This window comes from Plasmodium cynomolgi, chromosome 11, assembly GCF_000321355.1.
Source record: "Plasmodium cynomolgi strain B DNA, chromosome 11, whole genome shotgun sequence".
NCBI lineage: Eukaryota > Apicomplexa > Aconoidasida > Haemosporida > Plasmodiidae > Plasmodium > Plasmodium cynomolgi.
The window spans coordinates 624,177-639,937 of NC_020404.1; the positions used below are offsets into that span (position 1 = coordinate 624,177).

At 41.1% G+C, this 15,761-nt stretch overlaps 4 protein-coding genes across 4 annotated transcripts; 1 reads left to right on the forward strand and 3 right to left on the reverse strand.

The window, feature by feature from the left end:
* Positions 1-2,428: 2,428 nt before the first annotated feature.
* Positions 2,429-3,526, reverse strand: PCYB_112380 (DnaJ domain containing protein; the record flags this gene model as incomplete). Its single annotated transcript, XM_004223116.1, has 4 exons — positions 2,429-2,581; positions 2,772-2,935; positions 3,097-3,252; positions 3,505-3,526. 4 exons carry the CDS (start codon positions 3,524-3,526, stop codon positions 2,429-2,431), a joined length of 495 nt encoding a protein of 164 aa, XP_004223164.1.
* A 2,515-nt stretch (positions 3,527-6,041) lies between these two features.
* Positions 6,042-7,475, forward strand: PCYB_112390 (hypothetical protein; the record flags this gene model as incomplete). Its single annotated transcript, XM_004223117.1, has 1 exon — positions 6,042-7,475. A coding segment is annotated over one exon (1,434 nt), but the record flags the coding sequence as incomplete, so codon positions are not given.
* A 1,077-nt stretch (positions 7,476-8,552) lies between these two features.
* On the reverse strand, positions 8,553-9,247 carry PCYB_112400 (hypothetical protein; the record flags this gene model as incomplete). The annotated part of the gene is made up of 2 exons (XM_004223118.1): positions 8,553-8,902; positions 9,004-9,247. The coding sequence occupies 2 exons, from the start codon at positions 9,245-9,247 to the stop codon at positions 8,553-8,555; spliced, it is 594 nt and encodes a 197-aa protein (XP_004223166.1).
* Positions 9,248-10,679: 1,432 nt separating this feature from the next.
* On the reverse strand, positions 10,680-13,886 carry PCYB_112410 (hypothetical protein; the record flags this gene model as incomplete). Its single annotated transcript, XM_004223119.1, has 2 exons — positions 10,680-12,575; positions 12,738-13,886. The coding sequence occupies 2 exons, from the start codon at positions 13,884-13,886 to the stop codon at positions 10,680-10,682; spliced, it is 3,045 nt and encodes a 1,014-aa protein (XP_004223167.1).
* Positions 13,887-15,761: the final 1,875 nt, after the last annotated feature.

Genomic DNA, 15,761 nt, shown 5'->3' on the forward strand with positions numbered 1-15,761 from the left:
TAGCTTTAAAATGGACAAAAAAAAAAAAAAAGTGTTCATAATTTTTTTCGCATTTTTATGAGCAGCCTTAAAAAAAAAGGAAGTTGTCGAATCCAGCACGCACGAAGTTTGCAAAACGGATGTTGGGCGAATTCATTCACGTTCTAATGCTTTAACCTTTGCTGAGCTTCTACCGCCGACAGCACGTGCAGAACATAGACGTATATGTATATATACGAATGTGTAAATTGCACATTTCAACATATACATATGTACATTTATACCGCGTCATTCTTCTCCATTTTTCCAACATGCATGTATGTGCATGTACGTGCACATAAATGCGCGCGGCAAGTTTTACTAATTAATGCGCCATTCAGGGACCAACATGCACGTTGTAAATGTTGCAAATCCATTTCTACGTCGTGTCGTTTGACAGAACAATGATTATAAATCCAAATTTTAATTCTACATTGCTCGTCGTTATAAATGTTCATTTGTTGCATGATGACATTGTGAACAAAATGTGTGCTTCCCTCTTTTTCCTTTTCTGTACTGAAGAGACCTTTACGATTTCTATTCATTGTACATTTTGCAGGGAAAAAGAAATTCTGAACAAGGACGTTCATTTTTGTGTGTGTGTACCCCCACTTTTTTCACCTTGCTCGTTCAGAACTTTTTTTAAACTGTTCATAAAAAATTGTTTACTCATAGCACCATGCATCCACACACTTACACAAATGAGCAAATCACTCTGCGGATTTGTTGTGTAAAAATGTTCACAGAAAGTTCCACATTTGGCAGTTATGAGTTTTTTCCCCCTCTTTAAAACCGCGAGGAAATCACATTAAAAAAGGGTTAACATTTACTCAACAAAAAAAAAAAAAAAAAAGGGAGAAGAAGGAGAAGAAGAAAGGGCCAAACCGACGAATGTTGCATGTTGTTGTTTTAAATAAATTGTCACACGAAGAAATGTTCATGTAAAAATGTGCACACCAAAAAAAAAAAAAAAAAAAAAAAGGAAAAAAAAGCTGTAACCCGTGGCCTAATTGGTCGCCTTAAAATGTGTGATAAATTCCATGCGTTTACATTTGGGGAAAATTACCCATTTTAAATGTATACGCAGTATGTATACTCTTTAATGTACGTAAAGCGCCATTTGTTCTCTCTATCTTTGTCATATATTTGCACATACTGGTACACCCATCAACACATCAAATTAGTCAAAATGAACGCGCCAAAAGGAATGCGCATTGTGAAAGGCACACTGTGGGGGTAATAATCTGTACTTGCTAAAAACGGTGGATTACATTAAAAAGGGAGTGGCGCAAAATGAGTACCCCCCTTTTGTATATGTGTAGGATAAATTATTGTAAAAAAAAAAAAATCTCTATACACAAAATAAAATAAAATGACGTGGTGAGCAACACACAATAAAGTAAAACAAAGCGCAATGCCTGTAATGATGTAGGGTCTAAAAAAATGAAGTGTCAATCATCTACAAAATGGGGGGTGTACAAATTGACGTCGACCAACTCCGTAATTGCCTCAATACGCAATTACTTAAGTAAAGTCATTTCATAAAACAACACTTTTTGCTTAATTAAAGGCACACACAAAAAATGGAATGAAGCACAAAGACGTCATGCAGAGTACATGAGGGTCTCGCGCCAAAAATTAGCTTCATTAAAAATGTTTAAATCGTTTATGCCCCCTCAATGCAAAAGCGCAAAAGGCGCATTCTTACAAAAAAAATAAAAGAAAAATAAAAGAATAGCAAAAGAAATGAAAAATTAAAAAAATTCCAAAGTGCTACAAAAAGAAAACGTTTTTAACCCAACAGAAAGGGATCCGTCTTTGAATTATTTCATATGTGCACATAATTATATACACATATGTATACACCCACGCGTTAATATTTGTCGAACTCAGCTGCTCTGCAAAAAGGGAAAGGTGACATACAAAATTAGTGAGCGGCCTCAATTAATATCACATTAAACTACGATTCGCCGCCAAAACTTCCAGCAGCTTCTCACCTAAATTTTCTCCCATGGGAATCTACCAAAAATGCTCTGCCTGTTTTAAAAAAAGGTTCACAGTTGAGGGAAAGTGTAATGGCATGGCAGAAGGGGCGAAAAAACAACGCACAAAAAAGCGCATACAAATGTGCATACATATATATATATATATACATATATATTTTTTCTTTTCCTGTTTTTGTATGCGCTACCATATGCATCATATATAAGGATCGGCTTTTCATTAAAATGACTCTTCAATCTTCAAGTGGGAAAAAAAAAATGATGTGTTTTTTTTTTCAAAAATATGCCGCACAATGAGGGAATAATTAATATATATAAAAATTGACACTTAAAAGGCGCGCTCTGGAAAGACAATGCCACACATGCGTACACACGCGAACGCAGCTTCTCTCCGTTAGCCTTTGCCATTACAGGTACTGCTTGTACACAATAAAGAGAAACAAAAAGGGGACGACGAATAGGGGGAATAATTTAAAAATGAGATTTATGTAGAAGTGCTCCCGCGGGTACTTATGAAAGAGGTCGTTGAATGAGTAACTGTAGTTGCTATTCGCATATCGCTAAAGGGGGGAAGTGAAGTGAGGAAAAATACGTCAACAGAAGTGACAACACTAGTGTGGGGTCATTAGGGGAAGTAATATAATGGACAACCATCGTTCCACACAAATAGGGAGCCGCCCAGTGGGGGATAACAAAATGGATAACCCCCCGTGGGCCTCTTTTTTTTTTAATAATTTATCCATGTATTACTCTGTTCTGTTCCCTTCTTTCGTTTTCCCTCATTTTACGAACTTCTTCGTAAAAGGCTTTATGAAAATCGGTAAAGTCATCTGAGCGGCTGTAACTTTGGTTGTTCTTTGAATCTTCCGCCTTGTTTCCCTTTCCGTAAGAGTTTTCTCCGTAGTGAGACTTTTCTATGGGGAGGAGGGCAGCGTGAGGTGGACATAGGTGTGTTTTTTGTGTATACGGATATACTGCTCATCGCCTTACGCTCATGCATGAAGTGTATTATATAGCTCTCAGCCGTAGTGGAGTTTATGGCTAAACGCATAGTGGCACTTAAATGTATAATTACGCGCATAGTCGTCATTGTACAGGGCTTGGTAGGCCTCCTGGATTTGCTTAAACTTTGAGGTGGCATCAGGGCTTTTATTCAAATCGGGGTGGTATAATTTGACTTTTTTTAAATAAGCTTCGCGTATTGTTTTTTTGCAGGCATTTTTAGTTACACCTGTGTAGGGACGCCCAAAAAAAAAAAAAAGACGAAATGGGGTTTCTTACGTGGGGATATAAATATCTTTACCACGCAGGGGAACTGCCTAGGTCTCTCTAAACATACGTAGAGACTGTGCAACGTCTTAATGACACAGGTGTGGTGAAACCCTTCAGTTTACACTGTATCTATGTGTTGCTAATGATGCCACGTAGAGCAGAAAGCCATGCATTCTTATGTGCCATTGCCATTTTTTTTTCCGCTTTTTACCTAAAATTTTGTGATAATTCATTTTTCAAAAATTTGGAGGGCTCTGAAATTCGTTCTTGCGATTCACATGAAGAAATAAATTCATAGCTGAGAGGAATGCCCCAAATAATTTTACTAAACAATGGCTACTGTTCCTATTGCATTTTTTAAAAGAAAATTTAAGCCATCCCTATCTCTGGCGCAATTTTCGCACCACAGTGGTCAGGCGTATTTTCGTGTGGGCAGGTAGGTATGTTGGTGACTACGCGCGAAAGTACATTTGCATACCAACGGCATAAATCCACGCACGAGATGGTTAAAATTATATGTTCTTTATTCGCTAGGGGATTCGAAAAGGGGTAAACATACGTATGCACTTTATTTATGTATATAACTGTTTGCTTTGCAAAAATTTTTTTTTTTTTTTTTTTGCCAGATCACGCTGAACAACTCGCCAGGGTTGAAACAGTATATCCCATTTTGATTAACCGTTTCTTCGACGCATATTTGCTGCTCATTTGTTGCTACACTTAGACAGAGGTGCACATCTCACATCTGTATGTTTTGCCCTTACATCGATATGCCACACAGTGGAGAGGTGTACGTGCGAATTACGACACGTGTGATTATCTACTTTGTTAGTCAGTCCCCCCATCAGCATCACCACCGGGTCGGTGCTTAGCCAAAAGGAACATTAATAGGATGCTTGTTTTTGTCCCCCTCCCGTTTGTAATACCTCTAACGAGTTTTACGCAGCAATGGAGTGATGAGAACACCTATCCTGTGAGCTGAATGGGAGGACTTCCCCTAGTGGTTCATTCTTCTAGTGGAAAAAGGCAGGCACAGAAAAAGGGGCAAGTCAAACCCCGGTGTTTACGTTATGCGTCCGTTTTGCAGTGTCAAGTTTGAACAAATTAAAAAAAAAAAAAAACATTCAGAAGCATCTCCACGAAATGCTAAAATGATTTGCTTGCCCAAGCAGCGGACAACAAAAATGGCAGAACGGAATGGATGTTCTTCTGAGTGCGCAGTCGATTTTTTTTTTTTTTTTTTGATGGATTGTCAACTCCGATTCGCAAACTATGACTTCTCCGTTGTGCATATTCCAAAACGGCTTTACTTTTATGTCCATTTTGGTACATCAAAAATTGGAGCGAGCCTTTTTATCGCGTCTCCACTGCATGCCCATTTTATCCAAAATACGTTTGATGAACATTCCTTGGAGTGGAAGCGCTAATTGCGTGGAAGGGTGAAAACATGCGCAGTTACCAAGTACCACTGAGAATCATGTGTGTATGCGTGCGCGCCTTATTACCTCCCTCCATCTGCTCGGGTTTGTTGCGTTCCCATTTCTTTCGACACAGGCAACGGTCAAGTTAGCGAGCCTTTTCCCGCCCTTGCACTCGCTTGTGAAAGCTCATCACCGTCGTTATTTATTTTTTTTTTTCGCGCAATCGCTCCAGGGCTATAATTTGTTTGTGCCGTACATTTGCCGAATCCCTCCCTTGCGTAAAGGATGTGGGGTGTGTGGGGGAGAATACATACACGTGCACTCTTGCGTGTGTTCTCCTCAGGCACGAGAAATACGCAGCATAAAATGTTTTACCCGGATACGACAATCAGTCCCGGCGCGCAAAAGCATGCCCATGCGTATGCGTACATACCCATCGATCGAAACTGCGCTTTGGCTATTTTTCCCCCATTACCCCTTTTTTTTCACATTTTGCGCGAAAAAGAGGAAACCTTCGCTTGAGAGGGACAAAAATTTCGCTTGCGAAGAGCATACCCTTTGCAAGTGAGAAGTATGCGCAAAATGGGCGAGCGTGAAAACTCCGCCGCATGCCGCTTACTGAATTTGAATTTGCGCCCGCGTCGCAGCAGTACATACGTGCATACATACGTGCGTACATACGTGCATACATACGTGCGTACATACGTGCATACATACGTGCGTACATACATACATAATACATACATTTGTACACCCTTTTTTGCTGCGCTTTAAGACATGCGCGTCAGAGGCGCTGGTACTGGAAGAGAGGGGGGATGACCATGCATACGCACCGTTACTGCGCGCATACATAAGTAGAGAGAGTGAGGCATGAGGCAATTTGTGCCCCCCGCACGTGCGCATCCTTGGCTGTAATTATTTTCCTGGCCTGCATGGAACGCCTGTTCAATTTCGCTTTTTTTTTTTTTTTTTTCCCTTTTTGTATAAATGTGTATACACGGGTAAATTATTTTTTTTTGCTCCATTGTGTATCACCATACCGGATGGTACCGTCCCATGTGACGATTTTGCTTTACGCGTAATTTTGCACCACTGCGCGGGTATGCCCCTGTCTGTGGCGCGCCAAAAAAAAAAAAAGAACAATAGCAAGCAGAACGGAGTGCCTCCCCACGCACAAGTACAGATGAGCATACATACAGATAGGCAAACGTACAGATGAGCACACGTACAGATAGGCAAACGTACAGATAGGCACACACCCACAGGAGCACACCCACGGGAACACACCCACAGGTACACATTTATTTCCCCCCGTGCGTCGTATAAAATGCCAAACTTATTCAAAATAAAAAAGTCGAAAGAAGAAAACGTGTCACAGCCGAAGCTAGTAACAAAAGCCATCATCTCGTCGGACTTCATTAAAAGGCTACCCAAATATGAAGACAAAAGGACAATCATTTACTACTGGGGGAAGAGAGTGATTAACGAAAACGATGACACACCCGAGCACTTGCCAACTATATACACTGAGCTGTGGAATGTGAAAATTAAAGAAATTAGCTGCAATAAATCATGTGCGCTATTTTTGAGCAACACAGGAAATATGTACTCCTTCGGAAAGGGGCTACATGGAGAGTTAGGTCAGGGAAATCTAATCGTGTACAGCATCCAACCAACCCTAATCGAGTCAGTCAATCACATCAAACAAATAGCCTGTGGATATAATCACTCCCTCTGTTTGTCTAACGATAATATTCTGTACGCATGGGGACATGGAAATTATAATGGCTTAAAGTGCAACATAGATAAGTACGAACCAACCATTTTGAATATAATTGATTATGGTGATGTGATTGAAACAACGTTGAATGCCTTGTCACATTTAATCACTGACTACGAAAGGTGTGAAAGGAAGAAGAAAATTTGCACACAAATTTACGCAAAGTATAACCAAAGTATAGCTGTATGCGATGGAAATAGTTCCATGTACATATGGGGAGAAACGTACAATAATTATTTGAAATATGTTCCAACTTTTTTTTACAAATTTGAGTGTAACAAAATTAAGCAAATAGCCATGGGGAAAAATTTTGGCATTTTGCTTCTTCTCAATGGAGAGTTGTACGGATGGGGAGATGGCACATATGGAGAGCTATGCAGACGATCCTTTGATGATGACGGTGGTTGCTATTTTATATACCCTGAACCCCTCATCCTAAGGGATGCTAACAATAAAAAGTTGCCAAATATTAATAAAGTCAGTGCAGGAGCTAGACACGTGCTACTAATAACAGAAGATGAGCATGTGTGGTCCTTTGGTGATAAAATTTCAGGGCAGTGTGGGATTTCAGGTTTCCAAAATATTGTAACTACTCCCAAATTTGTGGAGTTACATGAAAATAATCAAAAGGCGAAAAAGGTTTTCTGTGGAGAAAGACACTCTGCTTGTATTAACAAATTTAATCAACTGTACATGTGGGGCCATTCTGCACACCACAAATTAATATTTACTGCTAGTTCTGATTTTCTATTAAACCAGAATGTCCAGCCAGGCATTTCCATTCAGTCGGGGCTTAAGCAAAAGTTTAACAAAGCAACGTTAATTTATTCTATGCTACACCAGAAGGTTACCAATGCTTATTTGGGTGACGACTTCACCATTGTAGTTGTTGGAGGAGAGACGTGCGAAAATACCAAGCAGGGTGACCAGTACTCTGATAAGACGTTTTACTCGGTACAGGAGGAGAGCGCCTACGTGTCGACGTAGCTCCCACAGAGGGGGGACGCCTAATCGGGGTTAAATATAACACCCGAACGAGCATCCGTTTAGAAGCAACGCATGCGTCTTTGCAAAAGCGGAGTGTAGTTTCCTTTCATTTGTTCGCTACTTTTTTTTTTTTTTGGAGGGGGGAGGGATGAAAGTTCCCTATCTGTGGGATTGGCGGCGGCCGCATGTGGGTGTGCATCTTCCCCACAATGTGTTCCCTCTCCCCATTTTTTTTTGTCACCACGTGAATCCTCCCCCGCGATGTACACCTAGCAGCTTTAAATAATTTCCCATTTCAAGCACGCGTGCTGCCTACTCGTTTTGTGTGTCAGCGTCCCTCCTCCCTACCATTCAACGGCGCGCGCATTTCGCGTGTAAACGCGTGGTGGGCTAATTAGCTAATTGTTTCACTCTAAATGGCCTTTTTAATTGCATATTTTTTTGTCCACGTTTCGCATTTTTTGTGATTAATTTATTTTTTGAATGTGGAACGAGCGTAACGCGGGCGTTTGTTTTTGTTTTTCGCGCGCATGTTTAAGGCGCGTTTTTATGACATTTTTTTGACGTATTTTTTATGACATTTTTTTGATGTATTTTTTATGACGTTTTTTTGACGTATTTTTTATGACGTTTTTTTGACGTATTTTTTATGACGTTTTTTTGACGTATTTTTTATGACATTTTTTTGACGTATTTTTTATGACATTTTTTTGACGTATTTTTTATGACGTTTTTGTGAGGTTTTTTTTTTCAAACGGGTGAACACTAAATTCGTAGCTAGCTATAGCCACATTTAACTTAGCACACGTAAAAAAAAAAAAAAAAAAAAATACAATGCCCATTTTTGGCTAGCACACATTTTTACAAATGCCGTGTGTGCAATTTTCCACGCACAAGGAGGTTGTCCCATTTAGCAAAGTGGTAAGTACCGAGTGAGTTAAACTGAATTCAATTAGGGGGTGGGTTGGATAAGCTATAGCTCGTTAAATGATCGATTAGGATTGCTCTGCTCTGCGAAGGTGCATGTCAATAAAAGTTCGTGCGAGGGGGATACTCCCCCATTTGCACACCCTAAACGATCGTCTCGTAATTCTGCACCTGCCTCTTAAAATGAACTATCGAGAATAAGGTCAAAATGGTTTCAATATAAGTTTCGAGGAACGAAAAGGAATTTATAATTATACAGTTCAGTAGCAGCCATTTTGCGGAAGACGTATGGCACCTTTGCTTCATATGGACATCCGTGGAGTCTATTATTTCCCCCGAAGTAATAAGAGAGAAATAAAATGTGAAAACGTTCGTAGCAATCTTAACGATACATAATGTTATTGTCAAAAAAGTGGATACGATAATTTCATCTTCGCTCACAACTTCTTCTCCCTTTATTAGCATAAAAAAAAAGTCGATAAAAAAACTCGAAACTGAAAAGTGCGAAAAAAAAAAAAAAAAAAGTTGCATATCAGCCGCGCATACCTCCAAATGCACACGCCCTTTCGTTCGCCACGCAGCCAAAAAAAATTACTCAAATTTGCCGCGGTAAAAAAAAGGATGGAAAATATTTCAAAGCATTCTTGGCGCAGAATTATGGAGAAAAAGCACGAAAAGGTGAACACATATAACAAGAATATGTCTATGTAGAAAAAAATGAACCAAATGTATCTAAGGGGGGTTTTGTACAGCGGAGTGGGCCCGCTGATTTTTCTTCGAAATAGCGATCCTCGAATTTTTTCTTTCAACCCTGTAAGTTTGCTTATGCGTATACACATTATTTTGGTCCCCGTTTTTCTTTTTACGCGCACTGCTCGGTTGGTACCGCCTTTCCCGATGTGGCTTGCAATGGGGATGTGGCTTCCTATACGGACGTGGCTTCCAATACGGACGCGGCTTCCAATATCAATGCCACCGCCCCCCTTCAGTGCGCCCCCAGGGAGTGGTGTTTTAAAAAAAAAGTGGCAAAAATGGTCTGCAGAATGGATAAAGACGCACTCGCGTTACGTTTCGCGTGATTGCCGGCAAAAGAAAATGCTACATATGTTATCTGCTTAAAAAAACGCAAAAAATGCGGCGCACGTTCAGTCTTTGCAGAGCAATGATGAAGGTATAATTAAAACTTAAAAAAAGTCGTAAACAAATGGTAAAAAAAGGGTAAAAAAGGGGGTATACAAATGATAAAAAAAGTGGAAATATTTATAAATGGGTAAACACATAAATACGTGTGTGCAGAAAAATAAAACAATCTTGTGTGCAATGAACTGACGCGGGGGATAGACGCACGTCCAAATTTGCCTTCTCCAAATGAGGAAGTCATGGAGCTGGTTTCCAGAAAAAAAAAAAAAAATCATTGCTCAAAAGTGTGCACACTGGGTGATATAACTTGATAAGGACAAACATAAAACAACATCGCGCGCAGAATTAAATGTGCTTATGTGTTCAAATGAAGAATCATCAAGGAGGGATGGGAATTAATTATGAATGCGCATTTCTTCATGTTGAGTATGCACAACTGAAAAAATGCAAAGTGGATATAAAAAAAAAAAAATGAAAAATACCACAAATTGTGCTTTACGCATTAATTATTTGTTTTACAATCTGAAAGGGACTTGTCCCGACGCATTTAATTCGAGTACCAGCAGCATGAGCTTCCGTTCGAAAAGGTAAAAAAATTGTGAAGTTCTTTTCTGTGAAAGGCTCCTTATTGGGGGCATTTTCAAAAAATGGATTTCTTCCGCAAAAAAAAAAAAAGGTACAATTGGTTTGTTCCTCTTTTTTTTTGCGCCCCGGTTATGTTACCCAAATTTGGTACCTCCCACAGACACTGTTTTTGCCCTCGCGCATTGTTAGCCTCGCCTACGCTGTTAAAAAGATTTGCCCCCCTTGGTGCATATGGTCAGGGGCCACGCCCCTCGGGTTAATCCTCACACGGAGATCATCTCAGCACGACTGTGTGTCTGGCGGCCTAGTGGTATAGGTACACATGGACGATACAAGGCGACGCGAAGAATAAAGGCACGAGGGAAAGCAGATGAGGGAGTAGTCAACTCCCACAGGGGATGGCACTACGGCTGACACAGCAGCGGACATCGCCTCTAACACCCCCGCTAACTTCCCCGCTACATCCCCGCTACATCCCCGCTAACACCCCCGCTACATCCCCGCTAACACCACCGCCAACTCCACCGCTGACACTGCGCTGCCCCCTCAGTCAGAGTCCAACCCGTAGAAGCCCTTCGCGTCGTAGGCGTCAAAATTGTCCTCATAGCAGCCCTCATTCTCCATGTAGCACAACTCGTCGTACTTGGTTTTGCAGAAGATCTCCCAGGGAGTGGCGTGGGGAAACTCGGTCTCGATCTGCAACTCTTTGTACACATCCCTGCTCTCCCAAGCTAGTAACTTGGACAAGCTAACCAAGCAACCGAAAAATCGGGCGGCATATTTCTTATTCCTTTTAAAATCAGACAGGGTAAAATTGCCTTCATTCTTTGGCTGAATGGCATCATTCATCTGACATAACCAGTCTTCAAATTTAGGTTCCTCTAAATAATGTGACTTTAATCTCTCCATTTGAATGTTAAAAAAAACTTGAATTTCATGATCCCTAATAACACAATCAGCGTCTAAGTCAATTAACTTAAACCAAAATTCAATGGCCCGATTGCTTGTCATGTCTTCGTAATTCATGATAAAATAAATCCAGTCATTTAGACACATATATTTCTCATTTGGTCCTCCTAACTTTATGGAAATTCTAGACCAAATTCTATTTACTATAAAATCGTTAAGTGAATGATTATCGAATCTGTACAGATCATTGTCATCAATAAGCATATCTTTGCAGCTACTCGTTTGGCAAAAGGTGCAATAGTACACATAGAAGTGGGAATAACTGAAGTAGTTTTTCACATGCTGTACTTTTATATTATCATCTAAGCAACACCAAATATGAGCTAAGTTATGTCTCCTCAAGTCCTTCAAGTATATTCTATTCGTGTCGTTTATATCTATATGATAATAAATACGCACGATGACCGATTCTATGTATCTTTCTAGAAATTCTACATGATCATGTAGAAACTGTAAGGATGTATTTCTCTTTAGAATTTCTCTTATAAACACATCAAAATCTTTAAATTCAATATAGTCCCTATTTTGGTCTTTAATTGCATTGAAGAAATTTACAATGGAGCATTTTTTGTATGGGACTTCTACAAGTTCTCCCTTTTGGCTACATCCTCCGTCATCCATTTGTATTCCATGTTCATCGCACTCTAAACGTGTTTCATCATTTTGCAAGTGAGAAATTGTATTTATGGACTCCTCACCAACATCTCCATTCGATGGAGTAACCACATACAGGGCGCTTTTTACGCTTCCCTGATTGGCCCTTTCAAAAAACGTCCTATACCTACTATCGTCATAGTAACTTGGATCCTTCGTTCCATCAATAAAACGATTACGGAAGTACTTCCTCACCTCTTCACATGTTACAAAATTTTCATTTCCTTTCTCAATGCGAGAGTACAAAGTATGACTCATATATCTTCCAATTTTTAGAAAATCGACTACTACTAGCCTCTCGAATAAATCTAAATTCATTTTATTATCATATTGGCTGAAGATTTTTTTTAATTTTTTCTCCGTCTCTTCGTTCATCACCTTGTCAATGGTTACTGTCATTTCGGGTATCACAATGGCCACCTCCGTTTGGTTTTTATCCGACGATTTGTTATCCGGCAGATTGTTTTCCGACGATTTGTTATCCGGCAGATTGTTTTCCGACAATTTGTTGTCACTTGGCCGCTTATATGTGGGGTCACTTCCGCCTTGTTTCTCCTCATGCAGAGACCGTTCTAACAGTTTGTTTTTCTTTGGGGGGAGGCTCTCCTCCGTTGGAATTTTGCTCGCAACGAGAGCCGCTCTACTGTGCTGCGTTTCAGGTCCCTGGTTGGTCGCCACCTGGTTGGGTACCACTTTGTTAAGTGTCGCCTTGTTAGGAGCCGCCTGGTTAGGAGCCACCTTGTTAGGGGCCGCCTCGTTAGGAGCCGCCTCGTTAGGTGTCGCCTTTATGTGCGCCACGCGACTGAATTGTTCTCCCCCCTGGAGGGGTTCCGCAACAGGGGAGATGCTCCCGCCAGGGTGGTGTTTCCCACAGCTGCGACGTCTCCCATTTCTATCCCCAGGCTCATCCTCACCGAGGGGAGTTTCCTCCTGGGGCAGCCCTCCTTTCGCTGTACCACCGCGAACATAATCATCGTCTACCTTCCAATGTGCCCCATCTTCCCTATGTGCAGTTTCCCCAAACGTAATCGTCATATCGTCCTTATCACTACACTGTGTGGTGATAGTAGACACCTCATATCTCGACTTCATTATTGCCTTCCTTTGGGGGCTAAAAATTTCATCCTCAAAATTGTTTCTCTCCCTAGGTTGCTGCATCCTTCCCATAATTTCTTGGTACTCCTCCTTATCCAGGCCACTGTAATTCTTTGTAGCTATTTTGGTTTCTTCCCTACCATCATGATGCCTCTTTTTTATTATCATGTCTTCACCATTGTGATAGTGTTTCGAATTTTCATCCGTGGACACATCGGTGTGATCCTTCCGTTCGCTGCTAAACTCGAGATCACTTCCGACCTCACTGATCCTTTTTTTTGCAGTCCCACTTGGGGTGTGTCTCAATCCAACTCGACTTCTGCTCTCCCCCAAATGAAGCTCATCTTTCAGTGTGGGAATACTATACCCCACCTGAATGCTGCTACTTCCTTTCCCCTGTTCGCTTTGAGACATCCTCCTCATTAGAATGTCATTTATTCCAACTCTGCTTGTTCCTCGTGTTCCTAATCCTACAGCGGTGGTCATGTCCCCCTCCTTCTCATCATTTTTGTTCTCTTCATCCTTTTTATCATCCTCATCGGATTCGTCTCTCTCTCTGCTGCGGGCAGTTGGTCGGTCCACTTGGTCCAAATCATCACATGTACTTCTCCCACACTGTTCAGAAAAGTCATTCCGCTTTGCAAACTCATTAATATGACCATAATTTCTATCCACCTCGTAATCTGTTTTTGAACTAAAATTTTCGCTGTTCTTTTTTACGTGCTCAAATGGGGGGATGTCCGAGTGGAATAAATGCCCCATGTTGTTTCTCGCCAAGTGTAACTGATAGTCCAACCAGCTGTCCACATCGTTGGGACTTTCTTTTAATTTCATTTTAAAATTTTGTATAAATAGCCACACATCTTCGTCCATCAAAAACTGTCTCATTAATTCCCCCTTTAAAAATAAATGGGGAAAAAAATTTAAATCTTTCATTTCTGATTTTTCCGATCCTGGGGGGATAATATTGTTTGCGTGGACATTCGACTTCTCCTTCTTCATCGTTGCGTTTGCTATGAATTGGGCTCGTTTCATTTTGCCTTCCTTTTCGCCCTTCCCTTGTTATGTGCTACGTCTGGCTGTTCCTACGGGGTCCTTTCTCCCTCGCGTCCACGTTACTAGTCTCAATTTGGACGTGCCCCCAATTAGTCTTTTCGCGTGTGGACCGCTTAATCGCCCAATCGAATAGGAAAAATCAGTGGGCAGGGAGTTCACACGATGGAACGTTCATGCTTGGGGATGCATTTATTCACTTCCCCCTTGGAGTGTACATGTATACATATATATATATGTATGTATATATACCTATGGAGTTTTTTTTTTCCTCTGTGCACGGGGAGAATAGCAATCCGTTTTACGCCTTTCGCGTGTAGATTTAATGCTAGGGCTACAACGAAGGAAAGGAGTGTAGTGTTCCTGGTGATGGTTCCTTTCTTCTTGCCTTTCGCTCCCTTGGCATACGGAGGAAACAGCAAAGATGCTAAAAAGCGTGGTGATGCTACCTTCTGACGGACGCCTCACATCCACACCTTCGTTATGAATGTAAAAAGTCCCCTTCAACTTACAAACTACGTCCTCATAAAAGAAGAAAAAATAAATGCACAGCGATGTAGTTCCTTAACAGCTTTACCAGTTCGTCTTTTCGCGCACACTTTTGGCCTTCCCCTTGGTCCCCCCCGAAATCGCAGCGAAGCAAAATTTTCTAATTCGAAACGGATTAATATAGAAGAGGCCTCCCTCACAGGAGTAAGAAGGAGTAACTAAAAGGTAAAACAAATTTGGTGACAGCATAGGATGTTAAGTGTTCCTGCGTGTTTGGTCATACGGGAGGCTTCAGAGTACGTGCGCGTGCATAAAAGGAGTACATTCTCACTGCATGCATACGGATGTGCAGGGGAAGCCCGCCACGTGGGGCCATAATAAAAGAGGAAAGGGAAAAAAAAAAGAAAAATGCTCACCTGGGGTCGAACAATCTACATGCAATAGGCCAGCACTACTTAATCGCGTTCCCAATTTTTCACACCCCCTGGGAGAGCAATCACGCGGTGATTTCTTCTCTGTCAAGGAAAAAAAAATTGGAGTGTTCGCTTCTTGCCTTAAAAAGGCCTTCACATTTTTTAAGAAAAAAAAGCTGGAAAAATAGAAAATTCACCTGCTAAAAAAATTAAAGCAAGTACACAATTTTGACGCGGTAAATTGTCGCGAGTAAAATTTTCACAGTAAAATTGGCAAATTAAAAATTACCCTTCTGGGAAATGCAAACGAAGGCTCTGTGTTCTTTCCAGCCGCTACACAAATGTGTGCTCGCACATGGAAAAAAATGTGTCCACGTTTGTTTCACAATTTTAAACTGCGCATGCTGCGTGTACTCCTTTGTTCGCCTTAAAGTGGACGTGGTGAGGGCTAAGCGAGAACGCAGCAAAAAGGCAGAAAAAAGGCAGCAAAAAGGGCAATATGACGGGACGTGGCTCCACCTTCGACCCTTCGCGCACAATCGCATATCACTTCCAGTAGCCAAACGTGTAGTCTTCGACGTGCTTCAGGTCCAAATGCTTCTAGCCACCTGCACACTGCGGGCGCAAAATGGGGACTCAAAAATCAGAGGGAGTCCCCATCGAAAAGAAGTCGTAACGAATTGTGCTATGTCACTATAGATGGTAGCACAATCAGTGATGGGGGGAAAAAAAAAAAAAGGCACTCTTAAGAAGGCGACATGTGCCACATTATAATGAAGTAAAAAAGGGGGCCACGAGAAGGTCCACCTTTGCATAACAAACTGTGCTTCCGAATTGACTTGGAAAAAAATTAAAAGATTCCCATTTTGTTATTCTCCTCCGAAAAATGCGCACATGTCATATGTACACACAAATGATGTGTATGCCTTTTTTTATCACCATGTGTTGCTGTTCA